We start from the raw sequence: 26446 nt of genomic DNA on the forward strand, positions 1-26446 counted from the left end.
CGCTATGAGGATGAGATTGCTCTATCTTACGCTCTTGAGTCCAGTACTTTTCACATAGGTGAACCATGCAGTGTTGAGGGAAACCTGTCTCAGACATGCTATTAAACACTGTGCAAACTTTCTATGAGTTTAGGGAATTGCAGCATTCAGTTCCTGAAATTGAAAAGGTTAGATAGGAAAGAATGGGATGTGTGAAGGATGCTAATTACATCTGGGAATCGATTGAAAAAAAACATTACTTCCGGGTTAAATGTTGCCGGCCATGATAAGACACATTCATAGGCCAACACATGCCAAGAAGTGATTGTGATGACATTTAGGCAGAACTGGCATTATCCTCACTTTCATGTGATCGTAGAAAGCCAGTGCCAGAGTTGTGTGATTTGCCAGAAGCACAAAGTGAGCAAGAAGGTTGAAGTGACCATGAGACACAAAAAGAAGTCTGATGGTCTGTTCAACCGTCTCCAGATTGATTTTTTGGAGATACCGCAATGCAAACAGAAGAGGTATATCCTTGTAATTGCATGTCTATTCTCACGTTGGGTGTAGTCATATCCAAATAGGAGATGTGACAGTGACAGGTGCCAAACTACTATTGCGGGACATGCTATTGAGTTTTGGGATGCCAGTGCATCTTGAATCAGATCAAGGAACCCACTTCCAGAACGAGGTGATGCAATTGCTCTGTACGACATTAGGGATAGACCGAACATTCCATTGTAGTTAAAGACCAGAAGCTTCAGGCATGGTCGAAAGATTGAATGGGACAATTAAAGCAAAATTGACAAAAATGTGTACATCAACAGCTCTCAAATGGCCAGATGCACTTTCCTATGTATGTATGAGCATTTGAATTACGCTGTGCAAGCGAACAGTACTATTTCCTCATGAGGACTGACGGGCTGAGCCATGAGAATACCCTCTGTTCCAGCTGCTGCACTTGTGAATATTACAGATGATCTGGCCCGCGAATGAGAGACTCCATCTCATGACCTGATCCATGGTGATTAGGTTCCCGTGAAGAAGCACGTTCACAAGTCATGCCTGGAGGCAGCCATGGCCCATGCAGATAAGAGCAGTGGGTCAGTGGGGCAAGTGGGGGGGGGGGGATTTGACAGACGTCCATGAGGGAAAATGAAATAATAATTAATTTTCCCTCGTGGTTGTTTGTTGTATCTCCCCCCCCCCCCCCCCCCCAACCCAACCAAGCCCACTGCACAGGCTGCAGCTGCCTGGAGGAATGTTGGAGAGGCCCATACCAAGTGGTCTTGGTTACCAACACGGCTGTGAAGTGTGCAGGACTGCTGAACTGGATACCTGCCTCTTATACCAAAAGTGTGAGACCAGAAGAGGACGAAGCAGAGCCAACATCCACTACTTCGTCAAGTCCTCCCAGGTTTGAGGTTTCCGAAGCATCTGGAGAGGAAAGCTAGTCTGAAAATGTTTAGTCTTACAGAGAAGAACACCTACAGCAGTCAGAGTAGAATGGCAGTATCACACTTCGGATCAACCCTGCAGACTCTAAACTGAGAGTGCTCATTCGCAGAGATAGTGGGAACATGTGGTGAGCTGAATCAAATCTGACTGAAACAAGTGCACCAGAATCAGAGTGTGGTATGGAGCTAGAAAATTCCACCTCTGAAAGCGTATCTGCTTCATCTGAGTCAGAAAGCAGAAATACCTCTGAGAATCTAGCATCCATGGAAAACGACTGGCCAAAAACTAGGACCATGCGAAAGAGACTGTTGACAACTACTAAGAGACTAGGGGGCAGATGTATCAAACTTTTTTTTGTCGCAAACGCTGCGATTCGCAAAATAGCAGCATTTGCGACAAAAAATCAGAAAATGCGATGTATCATTGAAATCGCATCGCAAACTTAAGGAATCACACATTTTGCGATTCCTTAATTTTGCGTCAGCATTTAAGGAATCGCAAATTGCGATTCCTTAAATGCTATATATGAAGCATTCAGGTTTTGCGATTTTACACTAAGAAATAGCAAATTACCACCAACTTGTAGTTGGTGGTAATTTGTGATTTCTTTTACAAATGCACTTTTTGGCATTTGTAAAAGGTGCCATGTGGCGCTCATACATTCCTTTAGGGCATCTATGTGCGCCATATGCGCACACATAAATTTCAGGGGTGCAGCAGGGTGTCCTTAAGACACCCTTGCACCCTTGAAATTATTCTCAATATGCTATTAGCAAATTGAGAATAACTTCACATATATTACTATGGGCCTCCTGGCCCATAGAAATGAATGGAAATTATTCCTTATTTGCGAATTCGCAATTTGCTATTTGCAAATACGGAATTTTAGGAAATCGCTAAGAAATTGCCATTTTGTAGATACATACCATTTTGCAATTCTCAAATAGCGATTCTCAAAAAAAAAATCGCTATTTGAGAATCGCAAATAGGTATTTTAATATATCTGCCCCCAAATATTTTAAAAGAAGTTAGTAAGTTAGAGGAACAACAACATTCAGAATGACAAGATACTGGTGACAAGTGTCTTGACTTGGTAATTCCCAAGAGATCCAAAAGGGAGAGAAAGGCAAATCACGTATATTCAGGTCGAGATTGGACATACTTCACCAGGATTGACACTGAATCTAACTAATGCCTGACTGACACCGACGAACCTCCATGAGTTAAAGACAATAAAAGGTCTGAATCTACGCAAACTGTAATGTCAACAAAAATAAGGGAAAAAAAGAGGAAGTCAAAAAAGTTTGGGGGTGACCTTGCAGAAAGGCCCTTTTCCAACACTATCAAACTGATTATCTTAGAAACATAAGCATAGCATTCTCTAGCTTTAATTACCTTGCAAACGCCACCATCCTTTGCGACAAGCATGTCTAAAGTGGGCCAATTTTGTAATATCATGGCTCTCATAGCAGTCAATTCTTTATTAAATGATAGTTAATGCACCTGCTATAGTAGTAGCTAGCCTATCCACTAGGGTTGACAATTTCCTAATCTTAACATAATTTAGCACTACTCCCACTGAGGATATTAAAACTCCAAAAATATTGCTGAGTATCTGCTTAAAGCTGTGCCTGCTAAGGATCAAGTTGTAAATCTATATCATTAGTTTGATAGATTTTAAGACAGACTAAAGCTACATAGCAACTATCTACCCGATTGTGTGGCAACTGGAAATAAGCAGACTTACTACACACATGATTTATACCTTTGTTACTTGCCTCTAATTCAACAAAATTCCTCATGCTAACTAGGTAGCTATGCCCACATTTGCTCCAACACACTATCTCAACAGTCCCATTGGCGTCTCATAATACACAATGTTCCTTTTGTGATGATTTCAATGCTCAACCTTGGATTCTGTTCCTCTAGATCCCCTCTACTTTTTCCAGTAGTGTGTTGCGGATCAACGCTCTGGGTCTCCTTCTCTTCATCATGCCTTATTCGTTTGTTTAATCTATCACATTTCTCTCATCCTTGCTAGTTTTGAAAGTTAGGTATTGCATGCTTTGGTTAGTAGCAATTGCGTTAGTCACAGAGGTAAAGAATGTCTTCATATACTCACGATGATCCCTTCTTTTAAAAGCCTTGGAAAAACAATAAGCATGTTTAATAGACCCTAAATGCATATTCTATCCCTTCACAATCGGCACATTTTCTAAAGACTTTTCAAAATAAGTATAAAACAATATAATTAGCTGCCTACATTCTCTCTAGACGACCACACACAAAGGAAGGGTAGGTGTGCCTGAGTGGTCACCTGCATGAAGGTGGGCCATCCTGATCAGGGTGGGAGGGAGGAGCTGACACTTACACCTCAAAGGGCAGTGTCCTGTCACCACACAAAGGATTGATAACCCCCCTTAAGTGTGTCTGGAGCCAGGGCAGGTAGGGAGACACTCTGTATACTTCAAATCTTTCATTGAAGTCTCCCCCTTTTCAAAGGCACCTCTGGCAGTACCAGATCAGTACACTTCTAGACCTGCGACTAATGCCAGGAAGAAGAGCTGCAGTGTTGCTGAATGGTCTGCCACTGCTGGACTGCTGCTTTACTTAATCTGCCTTGCTGTGCTCTTGTGTTGCTGAGCTGCCCTGCTGTTCTCCTGCGTGGGTGAGAAGGACTGAACCTGCATCACTTGAACCCAGAGTGACTCCAAGGGCTTGCGGGTTTGCCTCCTGTTCCCAAGTTTTAGGGATATCAAAGCCTTGAACCACCTGCACCTGGATGCTGCAAGCTGCGAGTCTACCCAGCCAAGGGGTACCACCCCAGTCCTGGACCCTTGGAAATGAGGCCTAAGGTGCTGCTTCATCCAGAATCCACGCATCCTCATCAGAACTGGCGGATCTTCTCCTTTGCGCGTGTTGGAACTAGCGCATTCTCGTAGTTGTGTTGAGCAAAACCAGTGCATTGCTATCAGAATCTACGCATTGTCTACTGCAGGAGCAGCAGCCACATATCGCATCCCGTCGCCTCGCATCCGGAGCCACAGCATTGCCGCAGTTGCATGAAGGAAATGGATGCATTTCGTCCACTTAATGGCTCTTCACCGGCGCATTCCGGCTCAAGGTACTTTTGTTCAGTGGACTGAAGCAGGTCCCTGTATCTGGCCCGCACTCCATTGTGGTCGGCCTGAACTTTTGGCTTTGCGCCGCTCTAGCACGACCAGACAAGCCATTTAAGCGCTTATTGCTTCTAAGCAGTATTTTGACATTTATTCTTAAAAACTTGTATCTTGACTTCTACTTGATGGATTTTTGTTGTTTTCATCTTGTTTTATATATAAAATCATATTGTATTTTCTAACCTGGTGTGGAGTCTTTTTGCGTTTTTTTTACTGTATCAGGTGTTGCACAAATACTTTACAAATTGCCTTTTAAGTTAAGCCTGACTGCCCTTTGTCAAGCTTTTAGAGGGGACTTAGGTTGTGCTGTGACCTACCTTAACTAGGAGTGTGGTCCCCACTTGGACAGAGTGCATACCTCTGTCAACTAGAGACCCAATTTCTAGCATTTGATAGCTATGTAGTCAACATCACTAACATTACCTATGGACTAAATATAAGTTAGAAGACAGGTTCTTGGAAGGAATCGTTCAATAATCAGGTCTATTGGAAAAGGACTTGCTAAGATAGGTGAATGGTTAGGAGGTGGAAGAATACTAAAATTGCTTATGACACCTCTTTTAGTCATACTAATTTGCATTGCATGGGTGCGTTTCTTTATAAAACGTTGTAAAGCAATTTTCCCGAATGGTGGGTTAAAATGTGAGACAAAGAAGCAGTCAGTAACTTAAAACCATAACCCACTTTTAAGCTTCAGATCAGTGTTGGGACCCAAAATCAAGCTATGCTGAAGACGTATAGACTCAGTCTTCGACCTTTTGACTCCAACACCAATTAGAACCTAAGATTTTGAGTTTGTTCAAGGACTTTGATTCCTAAACTTCATCTTTCACTTCTAAGCTCATGAAGTCTGCCTTGCACCTAAACCTTTACACATTGTATTTTTTCTCCGAGCTAAAGCTGAAATCTCTGTAATTTGACCAGGAGTTCTGCCTTACATCTGTCCTGGTCCACATCCATATCTGTCTCACAGATATGTGTTACTACTTTGCAGGAGAAATGCATGGCTGCTGCCCTGGACCTCAGAATTACCCCTGCCCTGGATCCATGCTTTACCTCTGTCCTGGAACTCGGCCGTACATGTGCTATAACTCTTCCATGAAGCACTTGCATACTTCTGCTGTAAATCTCTACCATACTTCTGTACAATTCTACCATACCTTTGCTGTACATCTCTACTGTACTTCTGCAGCACAGTATTCATCCGTCAAAGAGCTGTGTCTTACCTCTACCATTTACCTCTGCCATACTTATGCAGTACAGTACTGTCCAAAAATCTGAAGTACAGCTCTACCACATAAGTGCCTGTCAGCTCGCCCATATATCTGCAAAACAGTTATGTCTTACCTCTGCATTTAGCTCTGCCATACATCTGAGGTACAGCACTGCCCAAAATATTGCTGTACAGCTCTACCACATAGTGCCTGGCAGCTTGCTCACATATTTGCAAAATAGTTGTCTCATCTCTACATTTAGCTCTGCCGTACCCCTGCCATGAAGTTCTGCTGGGCAAGCCTGCCATGTAGCTCTGCTATACCTCTGCCATGGCTCTCCTTTTTACATCTACCCTGGAGCTCCGTCTTACCACAACCCTGGACACATTGCATGGCTGTTCAACTTCATAACTTTTCAAAAAAAAGCTGTGAACTGCAACTTGCGCTTACCAGGCGAGAGGAACGGTGCAAAGGCGCTCAAGCCAGAGTTCAGCGTGGAGCCGAAGACTTGTGTATTCTCATAGCCCTGATGGACAGTTGGTCGAGGGGCTGGCATCCGTTCTCCGAAGAAGGCCTGTTGCACAACTGGAATCACAGTAGGAGTACTAATGGGTCGGGGAGAAGCTATCCTGCCAGGTTGGCCAGAGTAGGGCAGGCAATCATACAGACTACCCACAGCAGGGCGGAGGGCAGCATTGTGATCCACTGGTGCAATGGGCCGCATGTGAAGTGGGCGGGGGGAAGAGGAGCGCCCTGGCTGGCTTACGGTAAGGCTCTCATAGGTTGGAGAGTTACTCATTGGCCTAGGCGACAGTGGTCGGTCCACTAGTGGCTTCGGGTCTGGCTGTAGGTATACCCTGGGACAAGGAGAAACACTGCGGCTCAGTGTGTTTTTAACAGGTAAGGGACTCAGCTGCACAGGTGAACCAAGTGGCAAGTTGTGGGTAGAAACAGGGATGCTCAAGGAGGGAGGGAGTGGGCCTGGGCGGCTCAGAGATGGCACATAATTTTCACCTCCATTGGAGGACATGATCTTGCGAGTGGGCGGCTGTGACAGAGAAGGTGAAAGAGATGATGTGCTAGACAAGCTCAACTTCTTCTGGTCTTGGGAGTCCAGCGTTCCAGCATTGTACCTGCTGTCCTAGAAGCAAGAACAGAGAAAACAGACTTTCAACGTTAAAAATGAATATGCAGATGGCAATTAGGATAAGAGGCAATAACACCGAAAACAGAGGGGAACACAATACTTCGAACACACCAAGGTGTAGCACAATGTTTTACTGCATGTTTAATCATCAAGTAGCCACTCCTCAGACAGCATTTGCAGCACAATGCACTATAGTTCAGTACAAAATTCACATCAAGGGCAGACAGAATTATATGGTTCCTGGGAGACACCTCCTGAGAAATGCATGCACGCCATCTTCAGCAGAATCCAATGGTCTGGTGAACCACTAGCTACTGCTTGGATTAGTACTGAGGCCTCCATGGGCCAAATGCTTGCAGGCCATAGTTTGCAGAGCAGAAGGCTACTTAAAGGCAGTCCTACTCTATGAGGGGTATATTTTCCTACTTCTCATTTTGTTTCTTGATGTTTTCAAAAGTAAAGCAATAAGTGTATTTACTCTAACCAAATTGTATTCTTTGTTTGGGTTAAGGTGTTGCGGAGAAAGAGAAGGCACCATTTTATTACCATCTGCTTTTGTGGTTTGACAGCGCAGGAGCTGCAGCACATTATGTGATAATTAGAAAAGGAGCTTTTGAGGCACTACAGTGAAAGGAGCTTAGCCTTCACCTACATGTTGATCCTCCTCCTTACTGAATTTAATTGAGCAGCAGTTATGTGCTTCAGCAGAAAAAGAGTGCTTTAGTACACAAATTATGCTCAAAATGGTAGACCTGAGTTGCTTATAGTGACAAGCTTAGTTCAATGCAAAACGTTATGTAGGAGGCCATATGTCTGATCAGTTAACTATGAACTTAATAAAAAAATTAAAAATGTTATATAACAGGTTCACGTCAGTACAATGTACATTTAACTATACGTATAGTGCTTGCATTGTAGACGTGCATAACATGTGTAATACATCTTAATACTATACCCCCTAGAAGAAACTAACAAAGAAACTATCATCCCTATTCAGAAAACAGAGCTGCACGAACCCCAGCTCAATATAGACCTTGACATGAGTGTGACACACCCTCCAGCTGATGTTAAGCTACTCTCCACATTGGAAACATACTTTACGATCAGTCTTCTGTTCCCCTATTTGCGGATAGCAGATACGACACGTATGGGGCCCAAAAGTATTTTGGCTTTGATGCTTCAGGCAGTTCTTCTGCGTATGTTTCGAGCTGTGTTTTGCGTTAGGCCAGATCTCGCATCCATTCTGTCTGTTTTGCTACCCTTTTCCCACCCCAGCAAATAGATACTCTGCGTTTGGTCAGTAACAGAGCTACAGCCACAAGTTTGCGCTGTGAGCTTGGTATGGACTTGAGAAGACCTACTAAACCGACACATGGGGAGCATCGAATTCTGATTCCCACCATTTCCATCATTATCTGTGTTATCTGTTTCCAGTATTGCGCTATTGGGCTGCAATTCCATGAAAGATGGGGGAAACCTGACTCCGACTCCCCACATCTTTTACATTTCGAATCTTTACATAACCTATATTTATAAAGTTGCTGGGGGTATAGTAGGCCTGTTGAAAGTATTTAAAATGAATAATTTTTAGGTTGCAATTTGAGGTGAGTTTATCTAGTAGCCCGCAACATGACTCCCAGTCCTTCTGCGTTAGGGGTGTATCTAAGGCTGTGTTCCACAGCTCCCTGGCAGTATCAGTTAGGGCCTTGCATTCCTTCTGAGTTGCCTGATACAGCTTGGTTATCAGGTTCTCCCGGTCAGCGCTCACTAACACGGTCTGCACTCTGCAGTGACATCAGTTCGGGTGGGGCCTGGGAGAATCAGGGATACAATGCTTTGATTGCCAACCTCAATGTATGGTACACCAATTTCTGCATTAGAGGGCCACTCCGGCTATCAATAAATATCGAGATGACCTCTCCCGCATGGAAAGCATCTCCCAAGGTTCCAATCCCTGCCTCCTGTAGTGTTATCAGTGCTCCTGCTTCTCTATAAGCCGATATAGAGGGGTGATGTAGTAAGGGTAACTAGGCTGCATAAATTGGGGTCTTATTTGCCCATGTTGTCAGTAGGTGCCATGCTCTTATTGTGCTATCTAGCAGAATTGCAGTTTTGAGGTTCGTCACTTGGCGCTCGTGTGTTAGCATCACATTGAGGGGTGTCAGATGCGCATCATCCGACTCAATTGCTGTGTGTGCAATGTATCTTTGGGGATGATACCAGTAGTGAGCAAAGTGGGCACGGGCACGTAAATATTATAAGTATAAATCTGGGGCATCAAACCCCCCCTGCACATAGGTGCAAGTAAGTGTCTGCCAGCTTATCCTGGGTGGTTTGCCTGCCCAGGCAAGGGTTGTCATGCAAGACAACAGTGTCAAAAAAATCTAGCGTTAGGGGAATGGGGATGTTGACAAATAAATATAAAATTTGGGCAGGATGATCATCTTCATTATTGCCAGTATGTCAGCAAGGGACAGAGGGGGCCTGATCCAGCTATTTGATCCTGTAATTTCATAATGGCAGTGCCATAGTTTAGTCGTATGATTTCTTCAGGGTCCCAGCTTATCGAAACACCCAGGTATTTTAGTGACTCTGTGCACCACTCAAACGGAAACTCTATTGAGTGTGGCATGGTTACCGGAGTTAGAGGGAACAGCAATGATTTGTTCCAATTAATAGTCAACCCAGACTGCCACTTGAATTTGATATATTCCCTTAGCATGGGTTCCAGGTGTGTGCCCGGATCTCCAATATAGACCACCATGTCGTCAGCATAAAGTGAGATCGTGAGAAGCTGTTGCCGGAAGCCCAGGGCTGCAGATTAGTGCTTTTGTCATATGATGCAAGCCCGAGGTTCTAGCGCAAGAGCAAATAAGATCGGGGACAGTGGGCATCCCTGTCATGTTCCTCTGCATATGTTCACTGCCTCTGATATTATACCATTGATCTGGACCCGGGCGACCGGGTTTGTGTACAGCAATTGGATCCAGTTCAAGATTGCTTGTGGAATTTCCATCCTGGCCAAGATCATGAACATCTACGGCCATTGTATGGGATAAAACGTCTTGACAGCGTCTAAAAAGACTACCGCCACAGGCAATGAGGGGTTTATTTGATGAATAACCGCAAATAGTGTACGGAGGTTATGTGTGGTAGACCTCGAAGGTAAAAAACGTGCTTAGCTCGGTAGCACCAAGGCTTGTAACAGCGGCTGAATCCTCGATGCAATGATCTTTGCCAGTATCTTAAAGTCTGCATTAATTAGAGACAGCGGGCGGTATGAATCCACATACTCGAGGGCCTTACCGGGTTTCGATAGGGTTATTAATATCGCTTCGCATAGGGAGGGGGGAGATATTGTTTATCGTACGCCTCTTCATACATAGCTAATAAATGGGGTATCAAGAGATCTGGGAAGGCTTTGTAAAATTCGCTTAGAATCCCATTGCTGCCAGACAACTGGACGCTAGGTAAGGAACGGATAGCATCGCCCACCTCCTCTTCTGTTATTGGCTGCAACAGGTACTCCCTCTGCCCTGGTGACAGCCATGCTGACGCTGTGTCATTTAAGTATGCGTTTATTTCGCACACTGTGGCAGACCGTCGGCCCCCATTCAGGTCCGCATAATACTCCACGAAGTTTTTAAGTATTTCCTGGGAGTCATGCAACCACGTGCCATCATGTGTGCTAAGGGTTGGATGTGGGGAATATCGCAAGGCCCTTTTATCTTGGTAGCTAGACTGCGCCCTGGTCTCCCTCCCTCCCGTATTTTTGATAGAAAGCGGAACTCTTGATGCGCTGTCTTTGTGTACTCTTGAAGATGTGTTCTGATATCTGCCAGTGCTTGAGGTTTAGGATCCGCTTCGTATGCTCTCTCGAACGTCCGGAGCTATGTTTCTAGTTGGGACATTCTAGCATGTGGTGACAATAGGAAACCAGCCCTGAGGCCGATGCATGCGGCCCGTATGGTGACCTTGAAAGTTTCCCACAGTACTATCGCTGAGTCTACAGATCCCTCATTTTCCTTGAAGTATTGTGTACTAGCCGTCTTTTTTCCATCCCTATAAACCACATCTGGAAAGGCTGAGGCCTGCAATCTCCACTGGAATGGTCTTGGGGTGTCAATGGGCAGGGTCAATGACAATTGCACCGGGGAATGGTCAGATAGCGTTTTGGGCAAGTGCTTGACCCCAGTTGCCCAGTTATTCACTTTATGGGTTACCAACCAGTAATCCAGTTGGGACCACATATTGTGTGCAGTCAACATGTATGTTCCCTATGTTTTCCCGGTGTTCTGAAGCCTCCAGATGTCACAGAGTTCCCAGCCCGACATTCTCTCTTTGAGTACCCTGCTTGCTTGTTTGATTGGATTTAGTTTATTTCCAGACCTGTCTCTAGCTGGATCTAGTGGGAAATTGAAATCCTCTTCCCATATAATGGTAGAAGGTTGTAGTTTATATAGTCTATTATATATTGTGGTGAAAAGCTCGGATCGTCCACACTGGGACCATACAAATGTATAAGGGTGAGTGTTGTGGCTCTACAGTTCCCATGCCATATAATGAATCTCCCTTGGTCATCAGTTTCGGAGTGTATAGTTGTGAAGGGGATTCCTTTTCGGATCAGGGTGAGTACCCCCCTTGAGTAAGAGGAGTATGAGGATGCCACTCTTTCGTATGCCCATCGTGTTCCAATATGCTTGTGGTGTAAGGTGCGTCTCCTGAATGAGCGCAATATCTATCTGGTACCTGTTGAGGTAAGTGAAGACCTGTCGGACTTTCTTGTTTTTTTTTAACCCTCTAACATTCAGTGTGACTAGATTGAGGGTTTGCTTTCTATTGATCATTTAAAAATCCCATTGTTGTGTCTGGCTGCAAGGGTGGTATTTCTCAGATCTGGTTGTGTTCAAGTGTGCTGTAGTGTAAAGATAGATGTATTCGGGATGACTATAACATATCAACAATAACAACCACTCCCACTCTGGTGAAAGGAACTTGCCAAAGCCATACCCAGCCACAAAACAAATACCTTTAAACAACAAAATGTCATAGGTTCGCAAAGGACCGAGACATGAAATAAAAATTCAAATTAGGTGGGGTCTACCCTCTTTGGGGGGCCAAGAGCACTTTACCCAGTACAGAGGCGGTCGGGAATATTGTAAGTGGGTCCCTGGACATTGTTCCTAGTCCTTTAGATGAGGATGAGTACCAATACGTATCTCTAACCCATGTATCCTCCCTGCATTTCTGCTGTGCAGCAGGGAATTTTAACATAGTATCACTTTGCAGCGTCTGTGTAGTCCACCCATATTCCCCCTTGAGTTCACTTATCTGTTCATACAGTTCATTGATATTGTTCAGTCTTTGACGTGGGGGGTCCACAATCATCTGCCCCTTCGTTCGAGGAGAGAGCCTGTGGCCTCCCCATTTTCTTGATGAACTCCATTGCTGCTTCAGGAGCACTGAGTATGATAGGATGGTCGCCCTGTTCCATTCTCAGGCAAGCTGGATAAAGCATATCGTATTTCAGGCACAATGATTGCAGTTTCTTTTTTGCTGCCCAAATTCACGTTGTGCTGTTTGCACCGCAACTGTGAAATGAGGGTAAAAGGACTGTTTATTGCCATCGAATTTAATAGTTCCCCGCTCACGGGAGGGATATAACACCATGCCCCTGTCTCTATAGTTTAGCTATAATCGGACACGGTGGGGCACCAGGAGGGAGTCGCGTCTGTTGGAATCTATGTGCCTGTTCTACTATAAACACTGCCAACACTTTCTCACTGTTAAAGACACTCCTCAGCATCTCCTCCACATAGTTTTCAATCCGGCCCGTGTTGGTAGATTTAGGAACACCTATTATGCACAGGTTGTTATGGCGCAACCGCGCCTCCATGTCCTCATTTTTGGCTTGGATGACTAGTACCTTGCCCATACTTTGCTGTTTTTGGGTCAATTCTTGGATGGTGTATTCAGCACCCGAGATCAGTGATGTCATTTGAGATGTCATCAGTGATGTCACTGACCATGTCATGAATGATCTAATGTGTGACATCATCAGCAGTGGATTGCGGGTGCGCGAAATATAGTTAGTACAACTAACTATATAGGAGCAATTTCAATGGTTTTGTATGAGTAAAATGTCCAGCTAACGATAACACCACTAAAACTTATAGTTTTTTGAGTGAATTTCAAAAGTTTTTTAAAAGCTAATTCCTAACTATATAACTCCTGAAACCTATGGTTTTTTCAGTGAATTTCAAAGGTTTTTTAAATGCTAATTCCTAACTATATAAGGCCTGAAACCTATGGTTTTTTCAGTGAATATATATATATATATATATATATATATATATACCAAAGTTGGGCCGGTAAGTGAGCCACATGCACTTCAGGGGGAGGGGGGGTCAGTGTTACAGGACCGGTGCCCACCGTTAATGCTCCAACACCACCCAACTTGTCTTACAAGTAGGAACACCATGTTTGCTATAATAGGACCTAATAAAGTTGCAACATGCTGTTTCTCTTCGTAGACACTAAAATGGACACACCTGTTTAAAAGTGCACTCTGGGAGAACACCAAACCTTCCGGTAAAGCGTGAGGCGAGGTGAAAGCAGAGACTGTGCCCGTGATCAAGCCTCTTTGGGAGGAGAAACGCGTTGGGTTTATTTTACCTACCTGCCAGCTTTCAAAACAGAATAAAAGCATTTTTCCTGAAACCTTCAGCCTGGTGTCGGTGTTCCTACTTATAATGCAAGTTGGGTGGTGTTGGAGCATTAACGGGGGGCACCAGTCCCGTAACACTGACCCCCCTGAAGTGCATGTGGCTCAGTTACCGGCGCAACTTTGGTGGTATTGAGTTTTCCATGAGCCCGGGCTGCAAGCATTTTCAAAGAAAAAGGACAGAATTTTGCCAGGTGATAATCGGATGAAATGCGAGCATGGGATGCAAGATGAATTTTTCTACTTGCTGACTGAAGGAAGGATTGTGCAACGTGAGACAGTTACAAGGTGAAGAAGTAGGTTTAAAAACAAACTTGCCACTCCACTGAAAGATAAAAAGGCAGCATGTTTGCTATAATAAGAACGAATAAAGTTGCAACATGCTGTTTCTCTTCGTGGACAATAAATAATAAAATGGACACACCTGTTTAAAAGTGCACTCTGGGAGAACACCAAACCATCTGGTAAAGCGTGAGGCGAGGTGAAAGCAGAGACTGTGCCCGTGATCAAGCCTCTTTGGGAGGGGAATCGTGTTGGGTTTATTTTACCTATCTGCCAGCTTTCAACAGGGAATTAAAGCATTTTTCCTGAAATCTTCAGCCTGGTGTCGGTGTTCCTACTTGTAAGGCAAGGTGGGTGGTGTTGGAATATATATATAGGCATGTGATCAAGGGCTCACGAGCCCGAAACGTGTCATTGCTGCTGTTAACCTGCGCCAGTAAAATACATCTGTGGCCAGATCCTGTGGTCTGTCTCCTTTGTAGCTTCGCCGGTCTGCGTGATTGGAAATTATTTGTATTATTTTATTTTATATTTTATAGAGCGCCTGGTGACCCGAGGGCATCCCCGCGCTATAGAGTTGTGAGATCCAGGAGAGGGAGACCGGGGGAACTATTTGGGAAAAAGGAAGGTTTTAAGTTTTTTACGGAAGAGGGGGAGACAGGGTTCCAGACGCAGATTGCGAGGGAGAGCGTTCCATTTTAAGGAGGCATTGACCGAGAAGCGGCGGCCACCGGTGCGCGACTTCTTGAATTTAGGAACTATGGCCAGATGTTCGCTGTCAGAGCGAAGGTTTCTGGGGGCTTTGTAGGGGATGACCATGTCTTTAAGGGCGGCAGGGCCGGCCCCGTCGATAAGTTTATGCGTGGTGCACAGGGCCTTGAACTCTACTCGCTGGCGCACAGGAAGAAATATATAGATAGATTGATAGATAGATAGATAGATATATATATATATATATATATATATACCGTGTTCATGCGGAGGACCTGTGTAATGTAATGTAATGTAAATGTAATGTAAAATGTAAATGTAAAAATTACTTATAAAGCGCGGCATTCACCGGACGGTTTCTTGGCGCTGATCTGTGGTGACGCCCAACATGGTATCATCGGCAAAACGGGAGGTAGCATTGCAATGAATGGCTTGAGAAAGACCGCATGTTACAAGCAAGACTTTGCATCAACCCACTGGGGCAGTATTTTGAACATTTAAGTGCAGAGTCCAAGACAAATTCACTGGAGGAATACTTTGTGTGCAAACTACCGGAACCATAAGGCTATGCGAGTGGCCCCGCCTGTAGTAAAGGCAGGGCCCTGCTTGCAACCGTTGCTATGTTAGCATAGGCTTATTAGAAGTTTAAACGCCATTTCAGCTTTTTGCAGCTTTTGCACACGACACTGCATGTAATTGTTGTTGTAAGTTAGGCTGCTTGAATTTCTTCACATAAGAACAGCTTGTTTTCAACATCCCTAGACTTACATTGCAACCTTAGTCTGCACAGTGAGTGCAGAAGCCTCCAAGGTTACCATAGCAATGTTAGCTGTTATTCGGGCTGATCGGCCCATGCTCTAGACACAACATGCACACAGATGCAGCTAACTGAAATTCTAGCACGTTTAATATTGAATTCCATGGGATGTATGTCATGACAACGCGGGCTTTACCCAGCGCTACCATTACGACGCATCCTTTACAACGCAAGTCGTTACAATGACTTGCGCTGTAGGCGCTGGATCGTGGAATAGTCTAATTTTCTATTCCAACTCCAGCCCACGTAGGGAAGGTGTTGGAATAGAAAATTAAACTATTCCTTTACCAACAGCGCCCTCCAGCGCAAGTCATTCTAACGACTTGCGCTGTAATAGCAGCGTCGTAATGGCAGCGGGGGGTAAAGCCTGCGTTGTCATGGCTGCTTATACATTGCATGCATGATTAGGGCACTTGGAGAAAATCCTTTTCCAGAGAGAGAGAGCTTTTGCTGATCCTGATGTGATTCACTTCTGCTGATCCTGGAGGTATGGGGTTCCCCATTCAAGCCTAAGAGACCTTCTATTATTATAAAACCTAGTTCCTAGCTGGGGAGGGTGGTACACAAGTCACTATAGGACCTGTTTCCACTATCATTATAATATGATTTCTCCCTTTGTGTTTTATGAAATTGTAACAATGCTGATCGTATTATTTTTAATCATGTGCCTGCTTATGTTAGCAAAAATACTGCATCTTAGAGCACGTCGTTAAAATAAACTTTTTAAACTTTTCCGTGTCTCTACTTACTCATGTTGTGGACTGGTATGAGAATAAAACAAAAGAGTGTTCTTGATTCCCACCATTCCTGAGAGTAACCTAAGTCGCATGTTCTGGGTTGTCTAATCATTGGTATCTTTGCTATAGGACAAGAGCTAATGAGACACTGATGCTAGTCGGTTAGGGGTTCTAGGTACTGAGGTGAGTTTTTTGGTACACAACAATTCACTGAGGTCCTGGGTCTCTGCGCACAGTTCTGTGTATGAGCACATTCCCCACAACATGGCGCACCTAACGATGTGGTCTTATATTTGAGACTCTCGAGCAGTGCTTATAACGGTCCACAACACCCTCACTATTGTTTCTAGTTGACGGTGGTGACGGATTAACCTACCTATATTTACACAGGTTTATTCAAGCTTGATATTGTAAAAAGGTTCTTACTTCAAATTACAACCCATTTGTGCTACAATTCATTAGCAATGTCTTTTCTCTACTGTGTCCTCATGTTTGACGTTGACATCGGCCCGCATAGTAGGGTGGCCATCTGCAATCATTTGCAGGCGTTTGGCGCCACCTTGGAAGGCATGGCGGTTGTTTTTGTGGTGAGTGCTGAGGCTGCATACCCATTTGAGCTATTCTTCTCATGGGTTACCTTTCCTTCAGTAAATGCTGCTACTGGTACATTTCACGTTTACTCTCCCACTGCCATGCCTATGGACTACACTCCATATAGGACACTTGAGATTCCGATTACGGCTTGGCAGCATCAAGTTTGGTTTAATGGCGCCCTTCCTCATTCGGTAACGGCGGTTTGGTTAGGTCACTTGTCTATTCCCGAGGCTTCTTGGCCGGCTTTGGCTGGGTATACACCGTATCCCCATTATCCAACAGTCACTATAGCTGAATTACGTGTACAGTATGCCACCTTGGTTGGAGTGCACCGGGCTTTAGTGCAATGCGTTTCCCGCAACATCCTGGTGGGGCCACCTGGTGCTGCGGCCCAACCACCTGGACCGGCAGGGATGAAAATCAATCCAGTCATGGTGAATTCGCTCATGGGCAAGCTCCCCAAAGATAAAGACGATATGCCATTTTGGCTTGCCTAGAAATTTGACCAGCTGGAAGCAGTATTTCTGAAAGCGACTCTGTAGCAGGGTGGCGATGCCCGCCCCCCCAAGTACTGATGCAGAGACTGTGCAAAAGGGCATTCACCGATTACCCCCTGCTTGTTCCCCAGTACAGAAGGAACTCCCCTCTATTGACTACGAGGTTGCCAGGGAAACCGAGGACGACAAAGACCACTGGCCCTTTAACTGGCAGCCCTCGGACGAGTGGGCGGGGCCTCCCAGGGACGCGGTAGCGTCAAATGCGGAAGCGGAGTCCGAGAGGGTGTGCTTGTACACCGGAGGTCGGAGAGCGGAGAAGGAAGCGAGAGAAGAGAGCAGCGAGGAGGAGAGTGATAGACCGGAGGAGGACCTCGGAAGAGAGCCGTACCACCGACACGGCGCTTCGCCCAGCCACTCACCCGGGGGAGGTGTGTGGCTAGCCCAGGTACGGAGGAGAGTTGCGGGTTGGGTTGGAAGGAAGGGCGGGTCGGACGAGTGATTGGGATTCCCGCTCAGTCCCGGTGTCCCTACCCTTGAGCACTGCCCCTCACCGCCTGAGAGCCCTGTGTGTTGCACTACGGATACTCCCTCACTCCCTATTCCTTGCACTGTTGTGTTTGAGAACACTCCCCTGACACTTCCCTTCTCTTTCTTTTGAATATCGGTGATCGGATGCCATCACGGACGTCGACAAGCCCCTGTCGAGGAAGAGCCCGGAGGGACTAAGGAGAGCCGAGGCACCCAAGTCAAGAGTCCGAAGACGGAGCAGGAGCCGATCCCCACGCCGACCTCTACACCCCAGCAAAACCTGTACTGACTTTCTATTTGCGTCATTAAAACCATCTTTGACCAGAACCCGACTCCTGCCCTTTCCTCCCGAGCCCGTTACAGACTCCTATTGAGAAAACCAGGGTTCTGACCATTAGTTTGCAGAAAGACTTAATACCGGAGGTAACAGATTGTGAGACCTGGGGTAAAATATTTGGGCTGGTCTACGGTAAGTGCTTTGGCACCCCGTCTATAGCTGTCCTGCCCTCCGTGATCAAGCGTGTTCAGGATCAGCACGGTCCAGAGGCGGCTGTTGAATTGGGAATGAGACTCGGAGTGTTTGACGTAGTTTCCGATCTCATCCTTGCTAATGTCAAGGGGGATGTGGTGAGCTTTCAGGTGTCTAATACTTTACGCGATGTCCCCGATGCTCATAAGCCCCGGCAATTACCGAAATTCATTGCGGAGGCTTATAAGACCATTGGCCGCAATAGTTTGGGTGTTAAGCCTTTTGCTAAAATAACAGCTTAACCACAAACTCATATGGCGAAGTCTACTAAAGACGACCGTCCAGCCTTTTCTAAAAAAAATTGGAACAATAAAAAACAGGGGATGCAGCACCAGAAACAGGGGTCACGTCCTGCATCGCCAATACCTGTGTCTACTGAGCGCACCCATAATTTGCGCGACCGCGCTAATATTAAGTCACCTGATCGTTTCAGGTTCCTGATCAACGTTCTCCTCGCTCTTTACAGGAAGCATCGCTCTCACAAACCCGTGAAGGAGACCGTGGTAGAGGCCGAGGTGCCCAACAAGGTCGTGAGTAGCCCCGCCAGACAGAAGGTAAAGGCAAGCAGCACGACTTTCAACGTCAACGACCCCAGTTTCAGAAAAAGAAGGTTGCCGCTTTAACAGCAAGGTATGCCACGGATAGTGAGAACACAGCTTCGGAACCTGACATGGGCGCCGACGCTGCTCGACAGTGCGGCGGAAATTACAGTAGTGCGGGAAGCACTGCGTCCATATCTGAAGGCGACAGCAACTGACACGTTCGTTGCTGTTGAGACAGCTCACACTAGAGTGGCTCCCCCTGAAAGACTTTATGATACAGTCCTTTTAATTGAAGGTGACATACAACGTAAAATAAAAGGGATTTTTTGGAAATCTAACCTCTACTTATGACATATTGTTAGCGTAGGTAGATTGGCCCCCACCTTTCGTTTTGGCTGCTCCAAGAGGGGAGGAGGTAATCCTCCCTAGTTTCGCACACACAGTGCCAAAGGAGCAGGCCCTGCATTTTGCATAAGAGTGGGCTACGGTGCTTGCACCAGCGTTGTACCGTACTCAATGTGGATGGGACAAACTTTCGCCCAGACATGAGATTCCATTACGCTCTATGCCACAGTCTCAACCCCAATATCCCATGTGGCGTGAAGCGAAAGCTCCCGTTGCAGAAATCCTTGAACAATTGGAATATCAAGGTGGAATTGAAACGTGTGTCACCGATGAATAATCCTCTTTTTACTGTGACCAAGCCTGATGGCTCGTACCATTTAGTTTGGGATTACCGGCATTTAAACTCTCATTGTCGGACCTGCGCGGTACAGAATACTCACAGTTCTGCCCTTGTGGATAGTCTCGTGTGTAAACGGTTTAAGACCACACTTGACATATCCAATTGCTTTTTTAGCCATAACCTGTCCTTGCTTAGTGGTAAATGGACAGCATTCATGTGTGGCGGCAAACAAAAACAGTTCAAAATATTGGCCATGGGCTATAAAAACAGTCCAGGCGTCTTTGCCGCCGCACTGTCTCTCTTTTAGAGAAACTCGACCCTGATGCATGCTCGTATGTGGATGATATTTATCTCACAGACGACGAATTATGGTCGCATCTGTGTCACGTTGACCACATCGTTTGTATGTTTGCGGACTTCGGTTACAAATGTAACTTTGCTAAATCACACATTGCAGAGTATACAGTGTTGTTCCTGGGCTATGAGCTCAACAATGAAGGCCGAGGTTTAGCACCTCACTTCCTGGAGAAATGCGCACAGTTGCTCGCCCCTACAACTCTGAAAAGGCTACAATCTTTGCTGGTTTTTTTTTAACTTCGGGCGTACATACATTCCTGATTATGCCCAGCGTATCAAGGCGCTTTATGCCTTGATACAACCTACTTATACCAAATCTTGCTGGCTGCCTGAACAATCAGATATCTTGCAATCTTTACAGGCTGATCTTCTTGAATCTAAGTTCTTACTGACTCATGACAACCACACCAACCTGGTAATAAAAATTCTGCCTGGGGCGGTGGGTTTCACATACCTGACTGTTAATGAGGGTGACACAGTCCCTTTCGCTTACACGTTACACTTATACACTTCGGCTGAAATGCGTTTTTCCACTGTCGAAAAAGTTTTGACTGCAGTGCAGATGGCGATTCTAAAGGAAAGAGCGCTGTCGCAGGGGAAACGCAAAGTGATTGTTACACCATATCCTGCCCTGGAGGCAGTGACGAAAGCCAGTATACCAAATTCAAAAGCTTTGCATCCCCATTGGATACAATGGGCCACATCCTTGACGTCTCCGGATGTCACGTTTATCTTGGATTCCTCTTTGCAAACTCAAGAGGACTTGCAGTATGAATTTGTTCATCTGGCTCCTTTGTCTTTACGCCCGCTGGAGGATTTCCGTTGTATCATTTACACTGACGGTTCGGTGCAACCGGCGACGGAGTCAAAGCATGCTTATTTAGCGGCATGCGCAATAGTGGTTGCTACTATGGTGACTGGAGAGTTCAAGTCCGATGTCGTGCATACACAGACATTAGGGGACGGTCCGCCCAATTGGCAGAGCTACGTGCTTTGGTGCTTGCGCTGGAGTACGCTGACCCTTGCCTGACTACTTTCATTGTAAGTGACTCTTACTACTGTGTTCAGTCTTACAATGACAATTTATTCTTTTGGACGTAGAATGACTATCGTGATTCCAAAGGTAGCACGATCAAACATAAAAATGCTATGGGTTCGAGTGGAAAAGCTTAAAGAACGGCTGCCGCTCATGTTTGTAATTCATACTCTTGGTCACCAACGAGTGGGGGTACACGCTGTTGGTAACAGTCTTGCTGATGAAGCAGCCAAGATGGCAGTGGCAACATATGTAGTAGCAGCAGATACACGGTCCAAAAGTAAGATTGATGATGACATCTTGGCAGCCATTGCTGCAACAGAGAAGGGAGGTAATTACCTGAGAGGTTTCCTTCTAAATACTTTTGTCATTTAAGTCATGATAAAGTTCCCTATGTGAGAATTAATGACGTTGGTGACAGATTAATTCCCAACATGGACCGCAGGCAAACCTTGATAACAGCAGCTCACGAGGGCATGGCCTCGGCGCATGCCGGCGTTTCAGCGACTGTATCTCTCTTACAGCAGCGTTACTGGTGGCACGGATTGTACAAACAGACTCGTGATTATGTCCTTCATTGTGGCATTTACCAGCAGATCAAGCATTCAACTGTTGCGCGCTCGCCCCAGACACAGTTGGGTTGTTTATTTAGATCACTGCTGTCTTTTCTCCTTAGATACTGCATATAAGTACATCTTCGTTGCAGTGGATTCGTGCACACGCTTTATTTGGCTCTGGCCACAACAAAGTGCTGAAGCCCGAACTGTCATCAGGGATTTGCGTGTCTTTGTGGCACCCTTCATTCAGACCAGGGTCCAGCGTTCACCTCTTAGGCATACAAGGATGCCATGGGTTCATTGGGGGTCCAAGACAAATTTTCGTCTCCATACAGACCGGAGGGTAATAGTGTTGTGGAGCGAATGAAATGTGACTTAAAGCAATCCTTGACAGCTAGGGTTTTAGGTACTGGCAGGAATTGGCTGGCCCATCTCTATGGCGTTCAACATGCACTTAATAGTCTCCCCAGGAGGTCTCTGGGTGGGTGGACCCGATACGAAATACTCTTTGGCATCAAAATGTTTGTTCCAGACCTTGAGGGTCTAGACATGGTGGCGCCGGCCACACCCTTTGACGTAGATGATCATTCTGCTGTATTACAGAACCTACAAAAGACTCTAGACAGTCTTACAAAGGAACATTTGCCCTCCACGACTGATGCTACGCTTCAGATTCCGGTAGTTGGCTAGCTACCCCAAATCGGTGACCTGGTCCGTGAGAAGGTGGAGAACAAGAAGGAGTTTGGTCCCTCATAACGTGCACCAGTTCATGTGCTTGGCGTGCAGGGTACAAGAAAAGTCATGTTACCTCCACTTCCTGGTCGCAAGGAAAACAGGTACATCTCCATTGACAATGTCAAACTACAATGAGTGGCCGATTCTTCTTAGTATGACACCCGCAGTCTCTTGTCCTGCAATGCTGAGAAATTCTGTTTTGGCTCCGGCAAATACCAACAGGCCTGATATTGCCATTGAGATACAGGCAGTTACGAATCCCTTATTGAATCCCCCGGCTGGTGATCCCCTTGATGATACGGAGTATACTTATCGCACAGATTTGTTGATGCCTGATTTGCAAACAAGTGCAGTTAACCAGTCACGCTTTTCATTTGACACTGACTACCAAGTCAAAGTCCCCATCAAAAGTTTCTATTTTTGCTGTTTGGTTTAAAAGATATTTTTTTATTGCCCCTTGGACTTACATTTGGCTGATGCTTTTTTCAAATTTTTTTTTCATGGCAATTGGATTTGCAGTTATGTTTTTTCGTCTAGTAAATGGTCAATATTTAAAAGAAAGAACTTCAATTAGACTAATTGATGGAACTTTGGCACTTCACTCTTCGTCTCATATCATGAAGAGGGACCAGACTTTTGTAAATATCACTGCTTGGCCTGTCTTAGATGGGATTGTGTGGGATGCTGGCAAATTTCAAATCCACGGCCCTACTGAGGTTATAAATGTTCCCATACGCTCTGATGATTGGGATGTGCAAGCCGTAGAGGCTCTGTTTTCTGCTTTGAAATATTATGCTGCTTTTGATGCTGAAGATTTGTACTTAGACTCAGCCAATTATGCAGACTTATTCTGCTACCAACATTATGGCAATCCATTTCTGCATATAACAAACACATTTAGAAATGTAGTTAATTACACACAATGGTAACATTGTCCAGCTCCCATTGAAGGCAGCTTGAAAACTCTTTTGAAAAAGTTTACTTATTTTACTAATTTGAATCAATCTAATCCTGACACATTTTACTTTAAGATGACTGCTAAATCCTCTTCCAAAGTTAGACTCACCCACACTAAATTACTTTATTCAAAGTCCTTTATTGATCAATTAGCTATAAGGGGCTATGAGCTGTGGAAAAAGACTATAGGTCTTAAATCTGTTTGGGGTTCTAAAAGTTGGCAAGTGCAAGGCATTGAGGCTTTGCATAGCGCATGTCTTATCCCGAACCATATGTTGTTTTTGAATTCGACTATTTCTCAACCCACTTGCTTTAGATTGGCTATGTCTAAAAAATTAAATGCTCCTTCCATTCCTGCTTTGGGAATATACCCTACATGGTACAATCACACCGATAGGTCCATCGATTAATTCAAGTCCTGTTACTAAATTCCTCTTTTAATATTTCCAGCTTAGATCTCCATGGTTGGTTATTATGGCAAAAAAGTTCAGATTCATGCCAACATCGTTTTCAGGGTCTGGCCCCTGGCTATACACATGTTAGGGTAGATCCCCGTTTTGAAAGCGACCATTCTTGTTACTACCTATTCAGTAGGCAAGTTATGTCAGAACTGGCTTAAACATTCCACTTTAGCGTCAGTTAAACTTCATTTGTCCAAATTGAGTAACGATGTTGATTTAAATGACTTTGTTAAGGGCCCGGTTGGAGGCAGGTCAAAAAGAGGGATATATGCTATTTACAACGAAGTTTGGAAACTGTCTCAAATTGAAGCTGCTTCTAGATTAAGGGCTATTGATCAGGCCAATTTAGAAAAAGTGCTTGCAGTTGTTGATAATAGCATTAATACACTTTCTTCTCGAATTTACACATTAGCTAATATTGTTTCATCTGTGGTTGATATTGTGAAAGATTAAGGGCCTCATTAGGATGGAGGATTTTCCGCATCCTCCGGGCCGGCGGAAGCCACCGCCGGTCCGGAGGATGCGGAAATTCCTCTGCGGACCCACCAAAGACCCACCGCCACATTAGGATGGCTGGTGGGTCCCGGTTTCTGTCCGCAGCTTTTCCGCCGCGGTTGGCTCACAACCGCGGCGGAAAAGCACTAATATGGTGACGGTGTCTCTCAGACACCGTCAGCCAGATTAGGATGGGCTCTGAAACATGCTTTTCCGCGGCGGCTTTTCCGCAGTGGAAAAGCATGTGTAACTTCACTGCGGGGGCCGTTGCGGGCCCCCTAGGTGAAGGAGGGGTGGGGGGTACCTATGGTACCCCCCTGCATTTGTATGCAGAAAGCGGCAGGCACCACGCGGTGCCTGCCACTTTCTACATACAAATGCAATGCGTGCATTTTTAACATTGCTGCGGGTGCAGCTTGAAGCCGCACCCGCCGCAATGTTAAAAATAGAGGATGTGACCGCCAGGGTGGCGGTCACATCCTAATTTCACTGGAGGGACCTCCGCAGGCCATGCGGAGGTTCCCTCCTACTCTATGGTGGCGGACAGACTGAGGTCCGTCCGCCATCATAATGTGCCCCTAAGTGTCTGTTTTGTACCATGGTCAAAATCAATTCCATTCCATTATGCAGTTCGCCTGGACTTTGTCAACTTTAGAAGCTGGTAAAGTTCCATGGGACTACATGAACACGTCCTCTCTATTTTTACCATTTAATTTAACTGAAAGACAACAATTTATGTCTATGAAGGATGCTGCATATTCACTTTTGCATATTGAAAAGTTGGAACCTTTACCTTTTTTCTGTTGCCGAATCAAATTCAGCTGTTTGGCTCATTCATGGGTTAATAACTTTGCCTTTTCCCCTGTTCAAATTCAGTTCATGCATGAAACGCTATGCCATAGGCAGATATGAACCATTGTGTAGAGCCAATCTCCATGAAGTGTGGTCTCTGCCATTTACCTATATGTGCCTGAGGGAGGGTAAAGAGGTTTATTTGAAAGGTGAAGAGTGCACTTCTACACCTGACCATACACTGGTTTGCAGGAACATACAACTGCACAGCTCTTGCAACTCAAACACCCTGAATTTAGCATGCATTTTAAAAGGTAGTCCCATCCCTGCAATCACAACAACTTTAACGTTGTTTGCTAACGGTAGCTTTTTGCTTTTAAATAATGAAGATTGCTGCGGTATGCAAGCAGGGATTCCGTACATTGTGACCGTCTCCCAACAAGTTGTCTGCTGTAAGAATGTGCTTTTCCCGCCTCCGCATGGGAAGCTCGATGCTTCCATCTGGCCTTCCATTCCGACCTTGTCAGCAGAGTTTAACAAGATGAGTCGAATAAGGGCCCTATTGTCACAAAAAGAAGTTGCCCTCACTTCTTCCCGTGAAACATTTGTCCTTCACGTTGCAAATACACGCACCGAAGTGCATGCCGTTTTAAATACTGATCTCCCCCTGCATTTCGGTGCTTTGAGTCACACTATATTCAATGCCTCGTCGACCACAGGTTCGGCACACTTTTTTAAAGTAGTAAGTTCTGGCCTTGTGACCTCATTCCAAGCTATGGGCCCGATTATAATTGCGGTGAATCCGCATCCTCTACCGCCGGCCCGGAGGATGCGGATTCACCGCTGCGGTGTGTGTGAAGACTCACCTTGACTGCGGAATACTTCTGGGGATTGAGACTGTGTCAGCCCTAGCACCAGCGTTCATTTGTTGAAAGGGGACCAGCGCCCTGCGCCCTGCACCGCGAGTCCTCCCGCCGCCGCATCTGTCATTCTCAGCGGCCGCCGAGCGGAGGACTCGCTCTACCGTGAGCACCTGCGGTGGCGCACCCACACGCCGTCATTGGAGCGCCCGGAGGCGCATTTAAAGCACTGCCACCCCCCCCCCGTTGCCGGAGCGCGCGGGAGTGCCCGGGGCTAAGCCCGGGCAAAGGGTGGGCCCTCTGTGGCCCTCGGTGACTGAGGTAGGCTGGGCTGGGCCCGGTTATTTTTACCTGCTTATAAATATACGTGTTGTGTCTAAAACGAGGTGTCACCTTGAGAAGTTAAAGAACAGTTTTTGCTCCACTGACATTGATTGGAGGGCAGCCGCATACTTTCCTCCATCATCAAACCTATTTTATGGTCCATTCATATTTTTAATCACACTTCCAGTGGATATACATTTTTCCATCAACGGCACTCTTTGGAAAACTATTTCAGAGGATGACAAAGAA

At 45.5% G+C, this 26446-nt stretch overlaps 1 protein-coding gene across 14 annotated transcripts in view; it reads right to left on the reverse strand.

Annotated features, from left to right (window-relative positions):
• The window catches only part of PPP1R13L (protein phosphatase 1 regulatory subunit 13 like), a 1016088-nt gene that overhangs the window by 152534 nt on the left and 837108 nt on the right, over positions 1-26446 (reverse strand). For all 14 annotated transcript variants that reach the window (XM_078660882.1, XM_078660878.1, XM_078660877.1 and 11 more), the window contains one exon: positions 6281-6971. In XM_078660882.1, the coding sequence (XP_078517008.1) occupies positions 6281-6971 (691 nt within the window). The remainder of the gene's footprint in view (positions 1-6280; positions 6972-26446) is intronic.

This window comes from Lissotriton helveticus, chromosome 9 (genome assembly GCF_964261635.1).
Source record: "Lissotriton helveticus chromosome 9, aLisHel1.1, whole genome shotgun sequence".
NCBI classification, from domain to species: Eukaryota; Metazoa; Chordata; class Amphibia; order Caudata; family Salamandridae; genus Lissotriton; species Lissotriton helveticus.